Source organism: Ambystoma mexicanum, chromosome 8 (genome assembly GCF_040938575.1).
Source record: "Ambystoma mexicanum isolate Mex_15411 chromosome 8, UKY_AmexF1_1, whole genome shotgun sequence".
NCBI classification, from domain to species: domain Eukaryota; kingdom Metazoa; phylum Chordata; class Amphibia; order Caudata; family Ambystomatidae; genus Ambystoma; species Ambystoma mexicanum.
Genome location: NC_090929.1, coordinates 729,246,694 through 729,263,848, shown reverse-complemented (window position 1 = coordinate 729,263,848; position 17,155 = coordinate 729,246,694). Strand labels below are relative to the sequence as shown.

Here is a 17,155-nt window from a genome sequence, read left to right as displayed (position 1 = left end):
GTGGGTCTTTTGTTTCCTGTCAGGTTGGGCTATTTCAAAGGTACAGGTCCCTGTTAGCTCTAATATTTCATATAGCCCATGTCTCTTTGAGACAAGTTTATTTTCAGAGGTTCCAACACAGATCGGTCTCCCCAACTCACCGGCTGTGTTGACTTCACTGATGCTGCTTTGTTGTTGGAGCCAAGGATGGTACCACGGTGGCTGGTGATTCTCCCTGTCTTGATTACTGACGTGGGAGTGCCCCGGGTATCTCCGACACACAATGCAGGATTTATCAGCCTGGTTTCCTGGTCTTATGCTTTCTATTCTCAAGGTCACAGGAACGTAATGATTCCTTGTAGAAAAGATCAAGGGAATTTCCCTCCTTGCGATCCCCTCTGGTTTTGCCATCTTTCCCCTCTTGCTCAGTGTTAGGCAGAATCCTGTGAAGTTCCCTTAGGGAGCACCACAGAAGATTAAGACTACAGGTATGAGCAATAAATCCCCTTTGGTATCAGTCTGTACCACAAAGATTTAGTTGGTAGCTGTGGCTAAGCAGTCAGACTTATCTTAAGAGGGAGATGAGCAGTATTCAGGGTTTACACAATAGGGCTACAGTACTATGGCACAAGGAAACACTGACCAAGGCTTTGTATTAAAAAGAATATATATATTTATTTTACACACTTCTAGTTCAACACATTAATCACAGTTAATAAAGCAAGTTAAAATCAGTCAAGAAAAGTATACACAACTCCCTAGTTAAATTGTAGACAAGTTTCAGCAAGAGTGAAAACTGAGCAAAACGGCACAGTGAAAGCCAAATACAAATGGCACTCTAGCAATTTCTCACAAGGGAGGGAAAGCACAAGTTATACAGGAATATCTTCTTACACACCCTAGCAACACTTCCCATAAGTTTGTGAACAAGTTTAGGCAAGGCAGTGCTTTAGCATAGAGAATACTTAAATGAAAACCGAGCAAAATGGCACTTAACAAGTTTTAAAAGTGGGAAGGAAAAGGTGGTTATAAGAATTAGGTGCATCAACACAGTTCTAGTTGAGAAGCAATCTAGAGAAGGCAGTTCTAAGAAATTCAGCCAGAGTCAATATGCCTGTGCCAGAGTCAGTGGTACAGAGCAAAAGGGCCCAGGAGCAAAATGTTCTTGTAGCTGCAGTCAAGTCTTTGGTTAACGATTTGAAAAGGTGGATGCAGAAGGTGAAAGACAATGTTAGAGGATAGGAGCGGCCAACCGAACAGGTAGGTAAAGGATTTAAAGCACCTTTAGCACTACCACGCGAAAAGGGCGACCTGGCGGAACAATGCACCTTAAAATGAAGAAGAGGCTCCTGCGGTGGCAGATGTTCCTGGTAGTTCCTGCAGTTTGGGGGATCCAGCAGAGGAAGAGAGGCTCTCGTCGTGGAGGAAGGTTTGAGTTACTGCACTACCCAGGGATGAAACCAGCAGTGGTGCTGCCCAATGGATAAAAGGTACGCTCCTTTAAATCGCGGTCCGGGTGGACAGGTGCCTGGCTATCCGGTCTCCGAGTACTCGGTACTGGCGATTCGAACAGGGTTGGATCTTCTTCAGGTCTCGGATCTTTGGTCGCCTTAGGAGGGATAGAATTATACACATCTAAATTCTGTTGTTCCCACAACCCTAGAGATACTAAAGATACACTAGCTGAGACTCCAATGGGATCTTCAGCTAGCAGTTGAAAGTTTCCACTGGCCATATGTACTTCCTCCTCTGGAGTGAAGGTTAAGGAGACAGTGTGGACCCCTGAAGGTTTACCCTTACATCTGGGATCGATTTGACCAGGGCAGGTCCAGGAAGGCGATTGGCAAACTGGTTGGCCCCACAAGTTTAAGGGAAGAAGGCTCTTGCAGATGAAGATCTTCTTTCGTCGTATGGAGAAAAGTGGTGAGACGCTGCAGCAGGCCTTCACCGGTGGTTCAGTCATTGCAGATGTCTTTGGCTTCTCTCCTCTTCGGCTTCTTAGTTCCAGTGGCGACCTCTTGCTCTTCCAGTCCTCAGGACCCTGCTTTTATGGAAAAAAGATCCCCATTCATACAGCCTAACTGTCACTCACACAGTGGAGTGGTCATCTTGTCGGGACCCTCCAGTCTATCAGGGCAGAGTGCGACATGGGTTGCTGAGGCAACCCTGTGCAGGGGTCCTACTCCCCCTCCCACACAATGGATCCACCCCGGAGTCAGTGGCGCCGAAAGGAGGGCTTCTTGGCAGAAGCCCGCCAAAAGGACAAACAAAGGATCCCCGACCTGGGTTAGGAGTTTAGAGAAAGACACGAGAAAGAATTTATATTAAAGTTCTGGCAAATAAAACCTACCAGAGTAAAGTTCATAATGAAATAAACCGGCGGTATGTTAGAGGCTGTCAGTAAAAGTGGTAGCCTCAAACAATGGGAAAATCCCATTGGGAAATATTTGCGGTCGAATATTTTTGGTAGTAACCACTGCCACCAGCCAGAAACTTTCGAGAGAGGAACGGTACGGTACCCTCTCGAAAATGAACACCAGGGAAAAACTATTAATCCTTCCCAGTACCTCCATAGTAAGATGGGTTGTACTGGTTTAGTTCATAAAAATTAAATTGACTAGTAAAGTCAATGGGGACTTTACATGCCCTGGGAGACAGTAGTCAGTCCCAGGGTATGGAGTCTATGTGGCGGGGTCACTATGACACCCCTTTGTCACAGCACTGAGGGAGCTGTGTAACACATGTGTATAAAGATGGTTCCTATGAGGGTGAGATAAACCCCATACACATTAAACACAAAAAATAGCCTGGAACACACATAGCAAATATGCCTAAGAGTGGGAAAAAGAGTCACACTCTTAGCAGGAGAAAAACATAAACCCTTCAAATCCAGCAAAGCTGCTGGGGGCCTCTACAGGTAAGGGAAATTAGCCATAGAATGAGAATTCTCCCTAACACTCAGCTGGCGTCTCGAAATTGCCATTTCATTGTGTGCTTTGCCTCGCTCAGCGTGCGCTCTCGTGCTCTGCCTTCTATCTGCCGGGGGAAGTGTAATGGAAGTCAGGTGTGAGTGATTGTCGATAATTGCCTGACCTTGCCTGACCGTAGTATTGGGACATGTCAGGTAAATGGCTGAGGGATTAGTCTGTTTTCTCTTATAGCGAGCTGTCCGTGAGAAAGTATTTGTGTTGTAAAAGGGTGGGGGTAGAGTTGTAGTGTATTGTATGTGGTATTTAAAGAGCACACAAAGACCTTAAGGTATCAAGGCACTAAAGGTGAGAGGTAAGCTGATGGGAAATTAGACTAAAGCAAGTACATTTTTAGAGCCTTGCAAAATGGGAAAAACTCCTGGAGATTGTGAAGGTCAAGAGGTAAGGCGTTCCAAAGCGTGGGGCAAGAACTGAAAAGGATCTCCCTCCCGCTCTGGTGCGATGGAATCTAGAAATGCATAGCAAAGATTGATTTGTTGAGCACAATGATCAGGCTGGAATTTAGGGCACAAGTTTGGAACGCAGGAATTCTGCCCCGAAGTTGTCAATTGCACGGTGAACAAGACACTAAATATCCAACCGGGTAGGATGCAGTAAAGGTGTTACAGGGAAGGGGATACTGCGTCTCACCAACCGGTGTCCCACCCCCACTCCCCGAAGACCCCTCACCCAGGTGATCCTACCGCACTGGTCCACCCCCAGGAACTGGATACAAAAGCGATTGTAGTGTCCTGGACACCTGGATGACTGATCCCCAGGGACTAGTGGGTAAGACACTTCTGGTTTCTCACATAGTGCATTAGCTGCTGAGTAGTGGAAGGGAAGTGAAAGCTCCCAAAGAGGTAATGCCAGTGAGAGGGCTTGAATAGTGACAATAGAGGCTGGGAAAGACATAAGGGTTACGGCAGCCCAGACAACCCGAATGGGCAGATGCCCTACTGAGGCTCTGCTAAAGCAAGCTTGACAGAGGGCCAAAGGACTTTGGAAAGAAAACACAATGAACCGAGCTGGGAAGAGAGAGAACCTAGAGGGTTCTAGTATTTAAAATGAGACAGAGGCACTGTCAAGCACCAAGTGAGAAATGGTGGCGTTGTGTTAAGGAAACCTTGTCTTTCCTGAGAAAACAAAACCATATGAAGTATAAGTAAAGACTTAAGCACTTGGCATACAGAACCTGCAGAGAGGATGGGGAACCATATAGCAAGAAATTGATGAACTTTGTCTAAAGAGAACCTTTACAAACCTGCTTCTTGGAAAAGGGATCCAGTGTTGAGCCAGGCAGAAGCCAAAGACAGAGGCTATAGCTCTGTCCTCCTTCTTTTTCTTGTTTAGATTTCCTCAGTGGCAGGACCAGCTAGATATTAGGATTTGGTCTAAGGACTATTTCTTTGGACTTTGACGAGCACTCTCACTTTTAATTTTGTTAGGTAGCGAGCAGCTGAACAAAGACAGTGATCCTGTAGCAGGGAGCTGGAACACTGGGGCACTTCGCTTGGAGCATCACTTTGAGAGCAAAACACTAGGCAAATGGAAGCAAGGCCACAGCAGGGATTTGAGAACATGGGGCGAAGGTGTATAACTGGAATATGAGAACGGTTCGGGCACATAATATCTGGGGAAAATAAAAACCAATTGGAAGAGTGAAATAATGAGAAAATGGCAATGAACCTGGAACCAATACCCAAATGTGAAAGAGTTGTATTACATAAGAAAGGCCTGGCGGGGGAGTATACCAGGCAAAGCCAAGTATAGAAAGAGAATTCTAAAGAAGACCCGTTCCCTTAGTACTTTGAAGTATATTGAATGTAAAAGAAGCCTGGCAGGAGAGTAGACCGGGTGTTCTGCAAGTCTGGGACCTGCACCCAAGTTATAACACTATGAAAAGGGGATTACAAGGAAGAAACATACCCCTAAGGGTTTTAACTGTTTGTGCTGTGGAAAGAAACCTGGGGAAGGGAGTCATTCCCCAAAACTGTGAGCATTACCCATTTGGAACTTTTTTGTTGGAGTTAACCTTTTCCTTTGAATTTCAACATTTGTGAATTTTCAAGGCCAGAGACAATACCCTTAGCACCTTATAGTTCGTTTTAGAGTCTGAGGGCTAGGATAAGATTTCGGACAGAGGATATTTTGCTTTGGAAATCTTCACACATGACAGAGCCTTAGTTTTGGTTGAGCTGGGGAAATACCTCCTATAGTGGGGATTGTGAATCATTTTCCAACCCTTTTTCTTTTTTCTTTCAATGTCTGTAGGAATCACTATGAGTCCTCTGTGTCCACATCTCATTCCTGGTACCTCACAGCCCCTTCTATAACCATCACCAATTGGTAAGGAACCATTTTCTTGAATAGGCATGGATGTCCTGGGACACCTGTGTTCCTGAAAGGCAGGCAACTGTTGCAGTCAAGTTATATTGGATTATGCCACTCTTTAACCAGAAGCCTTTGCCACGAAGCGCAAGACCACAGAGTATGGTTAAACACTGCACAACATGCTTCTCCATGGAAGGCTTTTATCTTTCTACATTTCTGACACATTTTCTTTCAAGAATTTCAAGTAAGATCTTAGAATAACTTCACAATCTAAAGTTAGTATCACTTTGTCAGGCAAAGGTAAACATTTCTCAAAGATAGTCAACAACTTTAGAGGTCACAGATGACAAAGTCATGCTTAAAGTTACAACGCCTAACAATTCTTTTATTGTTTTACCATTGAAATGTATTTATATATGAATATTGACATATCAAATGTACCTACCTTTCATTGCATTTTTTATTGTCTAAAGGAAGAAATAAGACATAAAACCAATGGTGAATGCAAGTTGAGGATGAGCAAATACTATCAGAAATGTTTCACCTTGATATCTCATTAAACTTAGTGCATGGCAAGTACGAGAAATATTATAGGAGCCAGTGAACCCAATAAAAACTCTCACAGTTCATTCATTTACAGCATGAAGCAATTGGATGGTGCCTTCACTGGGGATTCTGTCAATAAGATTTAAATTTAAAATGTTGGTCACACCTTTTGGATCACTTCTCAAAGATATTATTTTAATTATTGGGCCAAGAGCACCATGTTTAGTGACAAACTGCCAGTCACCTCACACTAAAGGCTAGTACAGGAGTTGGCTGCTCCGATGCTTGGAAAGTTTTTTTGTAATCTCTTATCTGTGTTTTCTTTTCTAGTTTTACACCGAAACCTCTTGTATTACTCTGTTATTTTCTCCTACTCTTTATGATTAATGTATTAGTCTTTTATCACTACTTCTCCATCGCCTTCGACTCCAACCCAACCCTCACCCAGTCTAAGCCCCTCAAGGCTCAACCCATCGGCCAATCCTCTTCATTCACTGCGCTTCCTCACTAAGACATCTCAATTCATCCTTTGGCATCCATTATCTCCTCTTTTCTGATAACAAAGAGATATTCTCTACTTTCCCTCATTCATCCCTAACATCTCTGAACTCATCACTAACTGCCTCTGTCACCTGTCTCTGGATGGCTCTCTGCTGCCAATTATAAACTCCTCCAAGACACAAGCCATCTTTCTCCTAGGCCAATCCCTCTCACCTATGCCGTAGCTTGTTTCCATTGATCTCCCTCCATCACTCAAAGCTTGCAGCCTATGGGTCCTCTTTAACATGAAACTTAAATTCACGTAATCAATGCCACGGCATTTAGGATTAACCTTCTAAAATAGAGGAAAATGTGCACAATCCCCACCTGCGACTTAGCTAAAATTCTAATTTATACACCAATGCTTAGCAAGCTTGATCACTTTTCTATCCTGCTCCCGGGATTTCCTCTTCAATATGTTGCTAAGTACTAAACTGTGCTCTATGCACTTTCTTTAATCTCGTTCCTCTTCCAACTCTGCATATCGTCCCCAAACCAGATGGCTATCAAAACAAAATGTCTCCCTCTTCACATTTCTTCTACTTGTCTTTAAGTATATACATGTCCTAAACCCAGCACTACCTTGAAAACTGCATCTCTCTTTGAACTACCCCAGTGCTCTTCACTGTTCAACTCCAAAAACTCCATCTGTCCCCATCCACACTGGGACACTACCCACATCACTGAAATGCACTCCACTCTGTTATCAAAGCAATCCTATCCACAGAAATAATTTAGACCTAACTTAAACTCCATCTTCTAACCTGATAAGGGGTATCTTTTACCCTCCAAAGACACTTCTTACCAACAGCCTTGTCTACCTTAGCCAGATGTCAAAAGTACATTCTTGTAATAAATACTGACCCAATGCCTAAATCTATACCATATTTATGTATGTTCATTTGTTATCCAATTACTTATTTAAAAGCATCAACATCGGTCTTCCTCTAAACCATATCATTGTAACTATGTAAAGGCACACTGAGTAGGTACAGCCTCGTTATCTATACTGTTAATACAAGTACGCGCTTCCAGTCAAAGTGTCTGCCCAACTTTTCAAAAAAAAAAAATACAAAATAATATAACATGTCCAATTGGGTTGATTGTTCATATCCAACTTTACAACCGTAATATTAATATGCATGATCAATAGGTATTTGAACCCCCTTTTGATACTGTTCTACATTTCGAATCCCAGATTTTTTATTATTTTTGTCTACTAGTTCTGATGTTTGCTACCGTTGTTCTTACATTATGAAGATGAAAACTGAACCCAGTGTTTGCAATAAGGTCTTAACAATAGACTATACAGTGTAATAACAAGAGGGGGGTGAGGCGTGCACTCCAAATCATGGCCAATATACTACCTGAAGAAAGAAAAAGGGTTAAATCCCAAAGCGTCCAGTTCACTGGGTTAGATCCCAAATGTTGCAAAGATTTTCACAGGGATGGATGCCTTCTGCTGCATTTATACTGCTATTCTCCTCCTCCTAGCACTTTCATGTCCCAAAACTCTTCAGGGAGGCTGTGTTGTTTTTCTTTTCAGGTGAATCCAATTAAATTGGACTCCAGAGGCTGCAACACCGGGGACATTTTGCCCTACAGTGGAGAACCATAGTTATGGTTTTCCCCCCTCCCCCTGCTAAGGGTAAGATGTATGCTCCTGGAGGGGAGTCTTTCCTTGGTCACCTGAATTGAACAAATGATTTCACTACAGCTCCCATAATCCTTAGAGACTGCATTAGCAACTTAATTGGATTCACCTTAAAAGAAAGTCAAAACAGCCTCCCTGAAGAGTGTTGGGACGCAATAAGTTCACTAACATAACATGAATTTCTGCTGCCAGGACTAATGGTCTGCTTATACAATAAACACAACCTCATACATGCCAACATTATCAATTGTTTTCGAAACATACTAGTCCAGTCCTGGATTTGAGTACCTGGAGACCATGCAAATGGCAATGGTGTGCTGTAGAAATTCCAAAAACATAACATGAACTTAAATCTGCAAGTCCCAAAATGCTGGGTTTAAACTAGAACTGGATTAGGGTCTCCCCAATGGAATAGATAATGTTGGCATTTATGCAATCTGCAAATGACATTTTGTTTTTCAATCTTAGACATAGTAAACCTAGTTCTAGGACCTGCTTGTGATATCTCATTTCTAAAAAAATATTGGTAATGCTTAATTGGGGCTGTGACTGCTCAATATTACAGATGATTAATATGCCCTCATTACGGGATTGCTGGTAAAACACGCTGGTAGGCAGCGGGTTACCGGCAACCCTGTAACACTGTTTCCTCCACCTGACATCCTGTGTCACAGGAATATCATGGCAGGCGGCGGAACGCTAAATCCCAATTCCCGTGGAGTCCCATAGGACCCACGGGAATGGGGTCACTGAAGCACCAGCACCATTGCTAACAGTGCCAGTGCTTCAATGAAAACACTGCTGGTAAGGGCCTGATCTCCAGGCAGGTCGGGCCTGAGAGAAGTCCATTGTCCCTACCAGCAAACTTGCAGTTTGGTGGTCCAGAAGGGTTCTGGTACGTTGCTACTGGCACCCTTGTTTACGGACCGCCAAACATGTAATCAGGCCTTATATGATGGAAATTTAGTTAATATTAGGCTGAATGGTAGAGGTGCTATCTCATCTGATATGGTAACTAATCATGGGGTTAAACAGATGCATTTAGCACCCCTCCTTTATAACTTATTTGTCTCAGATATGCAATTATGCTGCAAGGAGAATAAAATTGTTCCACCAAAATTGGGGCATAAGCCCTAGTATGGCTTTTCTACGCTGACAACACTCTCCTACTGGATAGGACTGCGATAGGTTTGAAGCGTAGTATACAGGCCCTTGGCAGATATAAAACTCTAAATGGCTTCCCTATAAATCCTCATATAACCAAAATAATGATTATTGATGGGAACAAAAAGAAGGAATGCAGTTTTGTTTGGAGATTAGAGTATTCTCATATTGAAGTAGTCAGGAATATACTTATTTAGGAATACCTAAGTCATCTCGAGTAAATGCTGAAATCTTGCAAAATTATGTTGAGACAAAGAATTTTAACAAAATATGGCTGATTAAGTTGTTTGTTGCACATAAAGGTGTGTACTCAATAGCTGTCTTAATCAAATTATATCAAAGCTACTTTGTTACGGCTATTCTATCTGGCTGTTACTATATTTGGAAAGAGAAGTGTTGTGGTTACACACACTTGAAGGGAACATTTTGAAATATTTTTAGGACTACCTAAGTGTGTATCGAACAAAGTTATCAACTAAGACTAACCCCTCTCCTAACAATTTGGAATTTAAATTGTGGGGTGTTTTATCTCAAATTGTTGGACTTGGATACAAGCTGTGAGAACGTATTAAAATATTTTTCACTTATGGCTAAAGGGATGATGATTCAAGCAAAAACATTTAAAGGTTTCGAAACCAAGGTTCGTAAGTTTTAAAATAAAATTGGGTTTTAGAGTAGATTTGTTTATTTTAACTATAGCCATTAGTGAATTTAAAGCTAAGTGAAACTATGGGACAGAATTCAACTCATATGACATTTGTCATCCAAGTCTACATTTTCAGACTATATGAGACAAGGGTTTAATTTTCTTCATCCGTTTAACTATCTTGTAAAATGTAAACCTAAGATGATTCGAGATTTTATTTTACATATGCCAATAACTCAGCGACCGACCCAAGAGATACTGGGAGCATGGAAAGGTATTCCTCATGCAGCTAGACTTTGTAGACTATGCTGAGCTGATGTTGAAACCATTTGTCATAGTCTTACTAAGTGTCCTCTACGTTTACTTAATTATAAAGCTGGATATAGTACTTTCGTCTATAAACTAGAAAATGTTGAGTCTGAATAATTTTATAGGGAACAGTGTTTTCTGGCGAATCTATGATAACAACTATGGCAGCATTTCACATCTGGCAATTATTTTTAAAGAAAATTGAGGGTTTGTGATGTAAGATTTTAACTTACCAGGAATATTTATGTGTATATATATTTAATGTCTTTTGTTGTTGTAAATATTGTCCTTATGTTATGATTATTAATTATATAGGTGGTATATCTATGTAGTATATTATATCTGCACAGAGTACTGATGAGGGGTAAGTGCTTTGGCCACAATATTAAAACCTATAGGCACATATTGAATTGCTTATCAAACACAAAGGAGCTCATTTTGGAGTCCCACGCATTTGGCAGCAGGGACCCACTACGTGTGTACTGTTGCATGCATGGGTCCCCATGGCCAAATGTTCATCATTTGCACAGAGTGCAAAAAAGCAGGGCAAAAATAGGCCTACACACTGGTAGGCTGCCCTTTTGAAGTCCACCATGCAAAATGAGCAAAAGCTGCCTGCCATGTACTGTGGTGTAAACATGTCAGGGATGCACTGCAATATCAACGTACACTGCCCTTCAAGTCTGTGGTGGGGCTGTGCCAAGCCGGTCACCGTACAGCATCAGTTCCCCTTTCCTCCATCGCTGGAGGTTACTCTGGCAATGGTGGGGACGCCTTTGTGGGAGAAGGCATTGCTCTTCGGTGTATGCAGTTGCCAAGGGGAACGGCCGTTCACCCGGTCATGTGATCAGCTATGACACGTCACGCCCAGTCTCCCCATCAACATAAATACGGAACAAACCCGGACCAAACCGTTTCAAATTGAAGTTGTATCCTGCTTCAGAGTTACGTCTTGTTTTGCTACAGTCTTGCCTCCTTGATTTTGACCTTGGCTCCGGTTCTGGACTTCTTTGCCGCATGTAGTGTACTTCAGCCTATCATTGACTCTGGTTTACCGACCCAGCCTCATCCACGGAATTGCCTGCCTATCACTTGGCACTTTTTGTTCTCGGCAAACACTGACCTTCTGATACACCTACAGATTTCCTCTCTCCTGCTGATTTGGACTGCTCTGCTGCCTGCACGCCGATGACCATTTGTTTCATGGACTTCCGTTCTGCCCAACCCTGAGCTAGTGTACTGGACTAGAGACGCTCTGCTGATTAAAGTGCACCTCCCCGGTCGCTAGAGCATCCTCGTGCCCACGAAATTAGGTCCTACTAACCCACCCACTTACATTCCTATTACGCTCCCATTTTCGTTGGTTGCAGCATCTGGATAACCCTTTGAATTACCTCCCGTTTCCTTCGTGTTCCATCATTCCGAAGCTCCCGGTAATAATTCTCCTTAATGCCACACACTGGTCACACCACTGATCCACCCTGTTTTCTTACTCCTCCTACCTTTCTCGTAGAAACTCCTGCCTGCAAGAACAGCCCACCTCAAACACCCGCTCCCCCGGAACATCCCACAGACGTTCTGTGCCCAGGACCGCCAACCAACACGAGGTTAGATCCTCTCTCTCCTGCTTTAGAATACATTGTGTATTGTTGCCCAATCCCCTGACTCTTGTATACTTTGATTTCATCTGGTGTCCTTTGCGTTGCTTGTTCTCCACCTTTCTCTTTTGATTAATTAACCTCTCGTTTAGTGACATCACATAACAGGGAGGTACATTAATAGGAAGGTTTCCTTCCTAGTGAGGAGACTTAGACCTGCTGGTCTAGGTTCCATGTTTCAGCAGTTGGCCTTGGAGTGACCAGGACTTGATTGGGGCACGTACCTGGTAAGTCACAACAAAACACCTGGCGGATTCCATAGGAATCCCCAGCATTTGCACTCGAATGAAAATATATGCCTGCGCAAATGCAGGAATTTTTGTATGGCAGAGAAGAAGGGATCCACGGAAGCGTAAGTTACGTTCCACCCCTCCTCTTCGACATACATACACTTGAAAATGAGGCGTGACGTAAGATATGTGGGTAAATGCCTTACAGAAGGCTTTCAGGCATGTTTCTAATATTATGGGGGCCCCAAAATGAGCTCCAAAGTGTTGATCCATATCATATGAACAAACCCAATGCAGACACATATCAAGGGACATGTCATCTAAACAGATCTCTGAGATGGTTTAGACATATTTTAGAGAGCCTATGAAGGCTTCTGAGCTACTCTTAGAAATGAATAAAAAGCAATGCCACAGAGCACAAACAGTTAACAGACCAATCTATTGATTCGTCTATGTGCTTTCTGAGCCTCTGGACCCTCCATCCTAGCTGGTAAGGCCATGGCCAAGAGGAGGTGTTTCTTTTGTTAGGCATCTTTTTTGTAATTCCATTGTGCCGCCCCGGCCTTCCTTCTCCTTCCATTCCTCTGACAAATCCATCTCCTCCCCTCCCAAGCCCACCACTCCCTGATTGGCTGCGTCTTCCAGGAAGTACTTTTAGCTGCAACCCCCAGGGCAGCCTTGCCTGGGCTGCCAGCTAAGGGCCAGACAAAGGACACCTCCTTGAGAAACCTCCATCGCATGTTTGCCCTGGGTCAAGCCAATATCCCCACTCCTGTCTGCTGCAACAATCAGGTAAGGGGCAACCATTTGTGTGCACAGCTAGTACTATGTGATTTGACTCTAGCCACTGATTTAAATGTAGCTGCATTTAGAATCCTGCCACTGTTTTTGATTCTAGCCGCGCTTTTGACTGTAACCAATGTTTTGAACCTAGCTGCATTTCGAATCCTGCCACTGTTTTGAATCTAGCTACGCTGTTGAATATAGCCACTGTTTTGAACATAGTTAACTTTAGAATCTAGCTTCTATTTTGATTCTAACCACTGGGGCAAACCCCTCCGTTTTTGAATCTGGATAGTCTCTGAACACACCCACTCCTTTGGGCCATAACCCTACATCTCCATCTGGAATAGTACTGTAGGTCTGGAATCCTAAAGCCTCCTGTATTTTGAATCTATCTGTACTGAGTGCCTCTTTCCTGCACCCTCCTACCGGGATAGTGCCATGGGCCAGGGATTCAATAGTTTCCTGCATTATAATTCCAGCCACGGTCGTGCGTCACTACCCTCCGTCCTACAACCGGAATAACTATGTAAGCCTGGGATCAAAGCCTCCTGTACTTTGAATATAGCAATATTTATTGCCATCACCCTGCAACTTTCCCACCAAGATTGTGCTTTTGTGCTACCGGAGGGTAGCACAGGGGCAACGCGCTGGACTTGCAAGCAAGACCACGCAAAGCAACAGAGGTTTGAAACGCTGATCCGCACTTAGAAACCAAACTCAGGTACGGTATTAGGTGCATTATAAATAACTATTAAATAAATAAATAAAGGTGAATCTTACATCAGAGACCAATACAGCACATTATACAGCATGCCTAACAGCTCCAAGGTTAGGGGCACTGTGATGCACCAGAAACCTGGCCTCACCAAGCCCTCTCCCCCTCACTCACCCACCCCCCTGCCTCCACCCGAATGTCCCCCGGGGGAAAAACCCCCACCCGCCTCCCGCCTCGCCAGACATTTCCTGCGGCACCTCCTACACAAATGCCCTCCATAACCACCCCAGTCCACCTGCCACCCTCCTTACCCACTCCTTTTCTACCTCTACCCTCTCCCTTCCCACCATCCCCATCCCTCTCTCCTATATGAACAATGCATTATCCCTAAATGCTGCTCGGGCTACCCATTACAATACCCCTCCTTTAGCTGTCCCGCTGACCCTCACACACACACCACTGGCACCTCAGAATCCTTTAAAACACAGGCACTGAACCACCCAGACCCTTACATCTCTGCACACTTTACCATATCCCCCCCTGATCCATGTCTGCACTTTTCACTTAAACCATAACAGGCCTCCCCACCTACACCCAACCCATAGAAATCACTCTTCAACATACTCTACAACACTCCAGGCACTGTCTCCACTCACCCCGCTCTGCTCACCTGTAGAACTCAGCATCCCAGTCTCATTTGTTCACCTCCTTTTGACTTAGACCCCACTCCACGACTCCTGTTGCCACGCAGAAACTTTTAGGTCTCCACTTCCTATCGCTGATCCCACAACTCAGCTGAAGAATACCTCAGCAATTCCCTCCCACACACACCCTCCTACCACCAACACCCTGGAACACTCCCCAAGGAACCGCACCTCGTGATCGCTCTTCTCACACACGCCTAGAATTCTCCCAGCATCCTCCCCCTCCTCCCACAACAGAGGCACTTCAGCTTCACCTAACAACCCCTCTCATCCTATCAACCCCCGCTCTCCTCTGGTCTCTGCTCCCCCTAACCATCCTCTGATTCACACTGACCCCCCTCCAACACCCCACAGGCTCCCCAGGGGACCTCTGCCCCTGGCCTCACTGACCCATTCGGCCTGCCCCCCTCTGCTCCCCTCACCTGGGACTAACCACCTCTGTCCAACCACCCACCCACTAGTTTCCTCCACGACCCTCTGCAAGTAACCTACTTAGCAACACACTTTCATGCATACTAATCAATGCCAGATCTGTCGCCAGAAATAGTCACAATATTTACGACCTCATATCCTCTGAAGGCACTGACATCCTTTTCATCATGGAAACCAGATTCTCTGATGACTTCTGATACATTGAGCACAAGCCTTCCTCCCAGGCTGCACTCATCATGCACAACAGAACCAGCAGGACAAACAGAATCGCCATCCTCCACAAATCACTCCTCGCCATCTCACACTCCGAGGAACAAACCTGCAACGCAGACTGCGAATCCCTCCTAGTGAAATTTCTCATCAACCCTTCTATTACTCACAGCTTCTTACTCATATTCAGACCACCCGGCTACAACAGAAACTTTCCTGATACCCTCATCAACTCCGTAGCAAGCATCCTGGTCACCCACCCCTCCCTCACCATGCTAGGAGATCTCAACATATGGTTCAATGTCTCTCTTAACCCCATGACACGACCACCCCTGGACAACCTGGAAGCCCTTCAAATGACTCAACTGGTATCAGGTGCCACACACTCCACAGGACGTACCCTAGATGCAATTTTTAACTCCTCCGGTCTGATTACCAATCTGACTCCCCTGTCCAATAATGTGGAAGGACCATGCAGCCATCTTCTTCATGCTATCGACTGCATATCCTCCTCCCCACCAGACTATCCCTGGACTGTCCACCTGCTTCCCACTGTGGAACAAGGTCATAGTAACTCAGGACGTGGCTAACTCCCAGTTTGCCTCCTAACCCAATCTCCCCTTCATCAGTCATTTTGACTAATGGCTCTCCAATACTCTTAGACCTCTCACCCCCTTCAGACAAGGCCCTTCACCCAAATGGTTTACACCTTCTCTCAAATCCCTCAAAACACAAAACTACACCCTGGAACGCAGATGCCGGGCTGACCCAGGACCCCAGAATAGAGCTGCATACACCTGCCAGATCAAAGCTTACAAGGCGGATATCCAGAAGGACAAAACATCCTTCTATTGGAACAAAACTTTGACCAGAAACACCAGCAGGTAACTCCACAAGATCATCTCAGAATTCAAGTCCCCTCCCTGCACTTCCTCCCTCTCTCCCTCCTCACTGCGAAGCACTCTGCGACACCCTCTCGGACCACTTCCACACCATAGCAGTGTAAAGAAACCGCACCATAGGCACTAAACTAGCAGCACTCCCACCTCGATCACTTGCACCCACACCCTACAGAGCAGTCATCCCCACTGCCCCCAGAACCCATCGTCTCCTCCTTCTCTCACATCACACCACCTGAATTCCTGAAGCTACTTGTAGGCAGCCACCCATCAGTATCCCGGGACAACCTGTGCCCTCCCGCTCTCTTAAAAGATATTCTTTCCTCAACCTGTTCAGGCAGCATAGCAAGATTGAATTGAATTGATATTTTATCTCTGTCGTGCTCGTACACAAGTGGTTCAGAGCGCGACAAGGCAAGGGAGGGGAACAGGAGAGAGCAAAATAAAGATCTTACTAGGCCCAGTGACACTGAGAACGCGCAAGTGCATGGGAGAGGGGGAGTGGATAAGTGCATGGAAGGGGGGAGAAGTCAAAAGTGTGGAGCAAAGAAGAAACAGATTAATAATAATAAATAAATAATAAATGCAACAAACAGTGGTAGTGCAGCCAGCAAGTGGCAAGTCCTTTGTTTAAGGCAGCAGACAGGGTAGGTATGCTAAGTGCAGGAAGAAAATGGTTGGGGGGGACTGTATGGGTAAAGATACAGAGCCCAGTGCAAGGGGTGGCCCGGAGGCAGTGCGGGAGGGTGGCAGGGTGAGCAGGTACCTGGGCCCGGAGGACAGAGGGTGGCCGGGTGCACAGTGCCGAGAGAGAACAGATCAGCAGGGGAGAGGGGGGCGGAGGCAGAAGCAAAGAGGAAGGTCTTGAGGTGCTTCCAGAACCGGAGATGGTTCTCCTCAAGTTTTAGAGTGGCAGGGAGGCTGTTCCAGAGGTAGGCCCCAGCCAAAGACAGAGATCTGCCTCAGCTTGTTTCTTTGAAAAACGACTGACTCTGAAGGAGTTAGAGGTAGAGGAGTTAAGCGCTCGAGAGGGGAGGTATTTGCAGAGGGTTAGCTGAAGGTATCCCAGAAAGCCTTCTGGACAATGCAGAGGGTTTATAATTTAATCCTTGCATCCACTGGGAGCCAATGGAGAGATTTCAGAGCTGGAGAGATACGATCCCAGAGCTTGAGACCAAGGACAAGTCTTGCAGTCCTGTTCTGGATTAGTTGCAGAAGGCGAAGACTAGAGACAGGTTGATTTAGAAAGAGGCTGTTAAAATATTCCAACCTAGGGAGAACCAGAGCTTGGGAGACAGTGAGCTTCTGGGGGAAGAAGAGGAAAGGCATAGTACCTCTGAGGAGGTGCAGTAGGAAGTTTGACTTTTTAGAGACATCAGA

The 17,155-nt window shown here is 44.9% G+C and overlaps 1 protein-coding gene across 1 annotated transcript in view; it reads right to left on the bottom strand.

The window, feature by feature from the left end:
• The window catches only part of LOC138472515 (trichohyalin-like), a 1,377,820-nt gene that overhangs the window by 1,121,177 nt on the left and 239,488 nt on the right, over positions 1–17,155 (bottom strand). Inside the window, exon 11 of the mRNA XM_069610736.1 lies at positions 5,728–5,749. Within this exon, the coding sequence (XP_069466837.1) occupies positions 5,728–5,749 (22 nt within the window). The remainder of the gene's footprint in view (positions 1–5,727; positions 5,750–17,155) is intronic.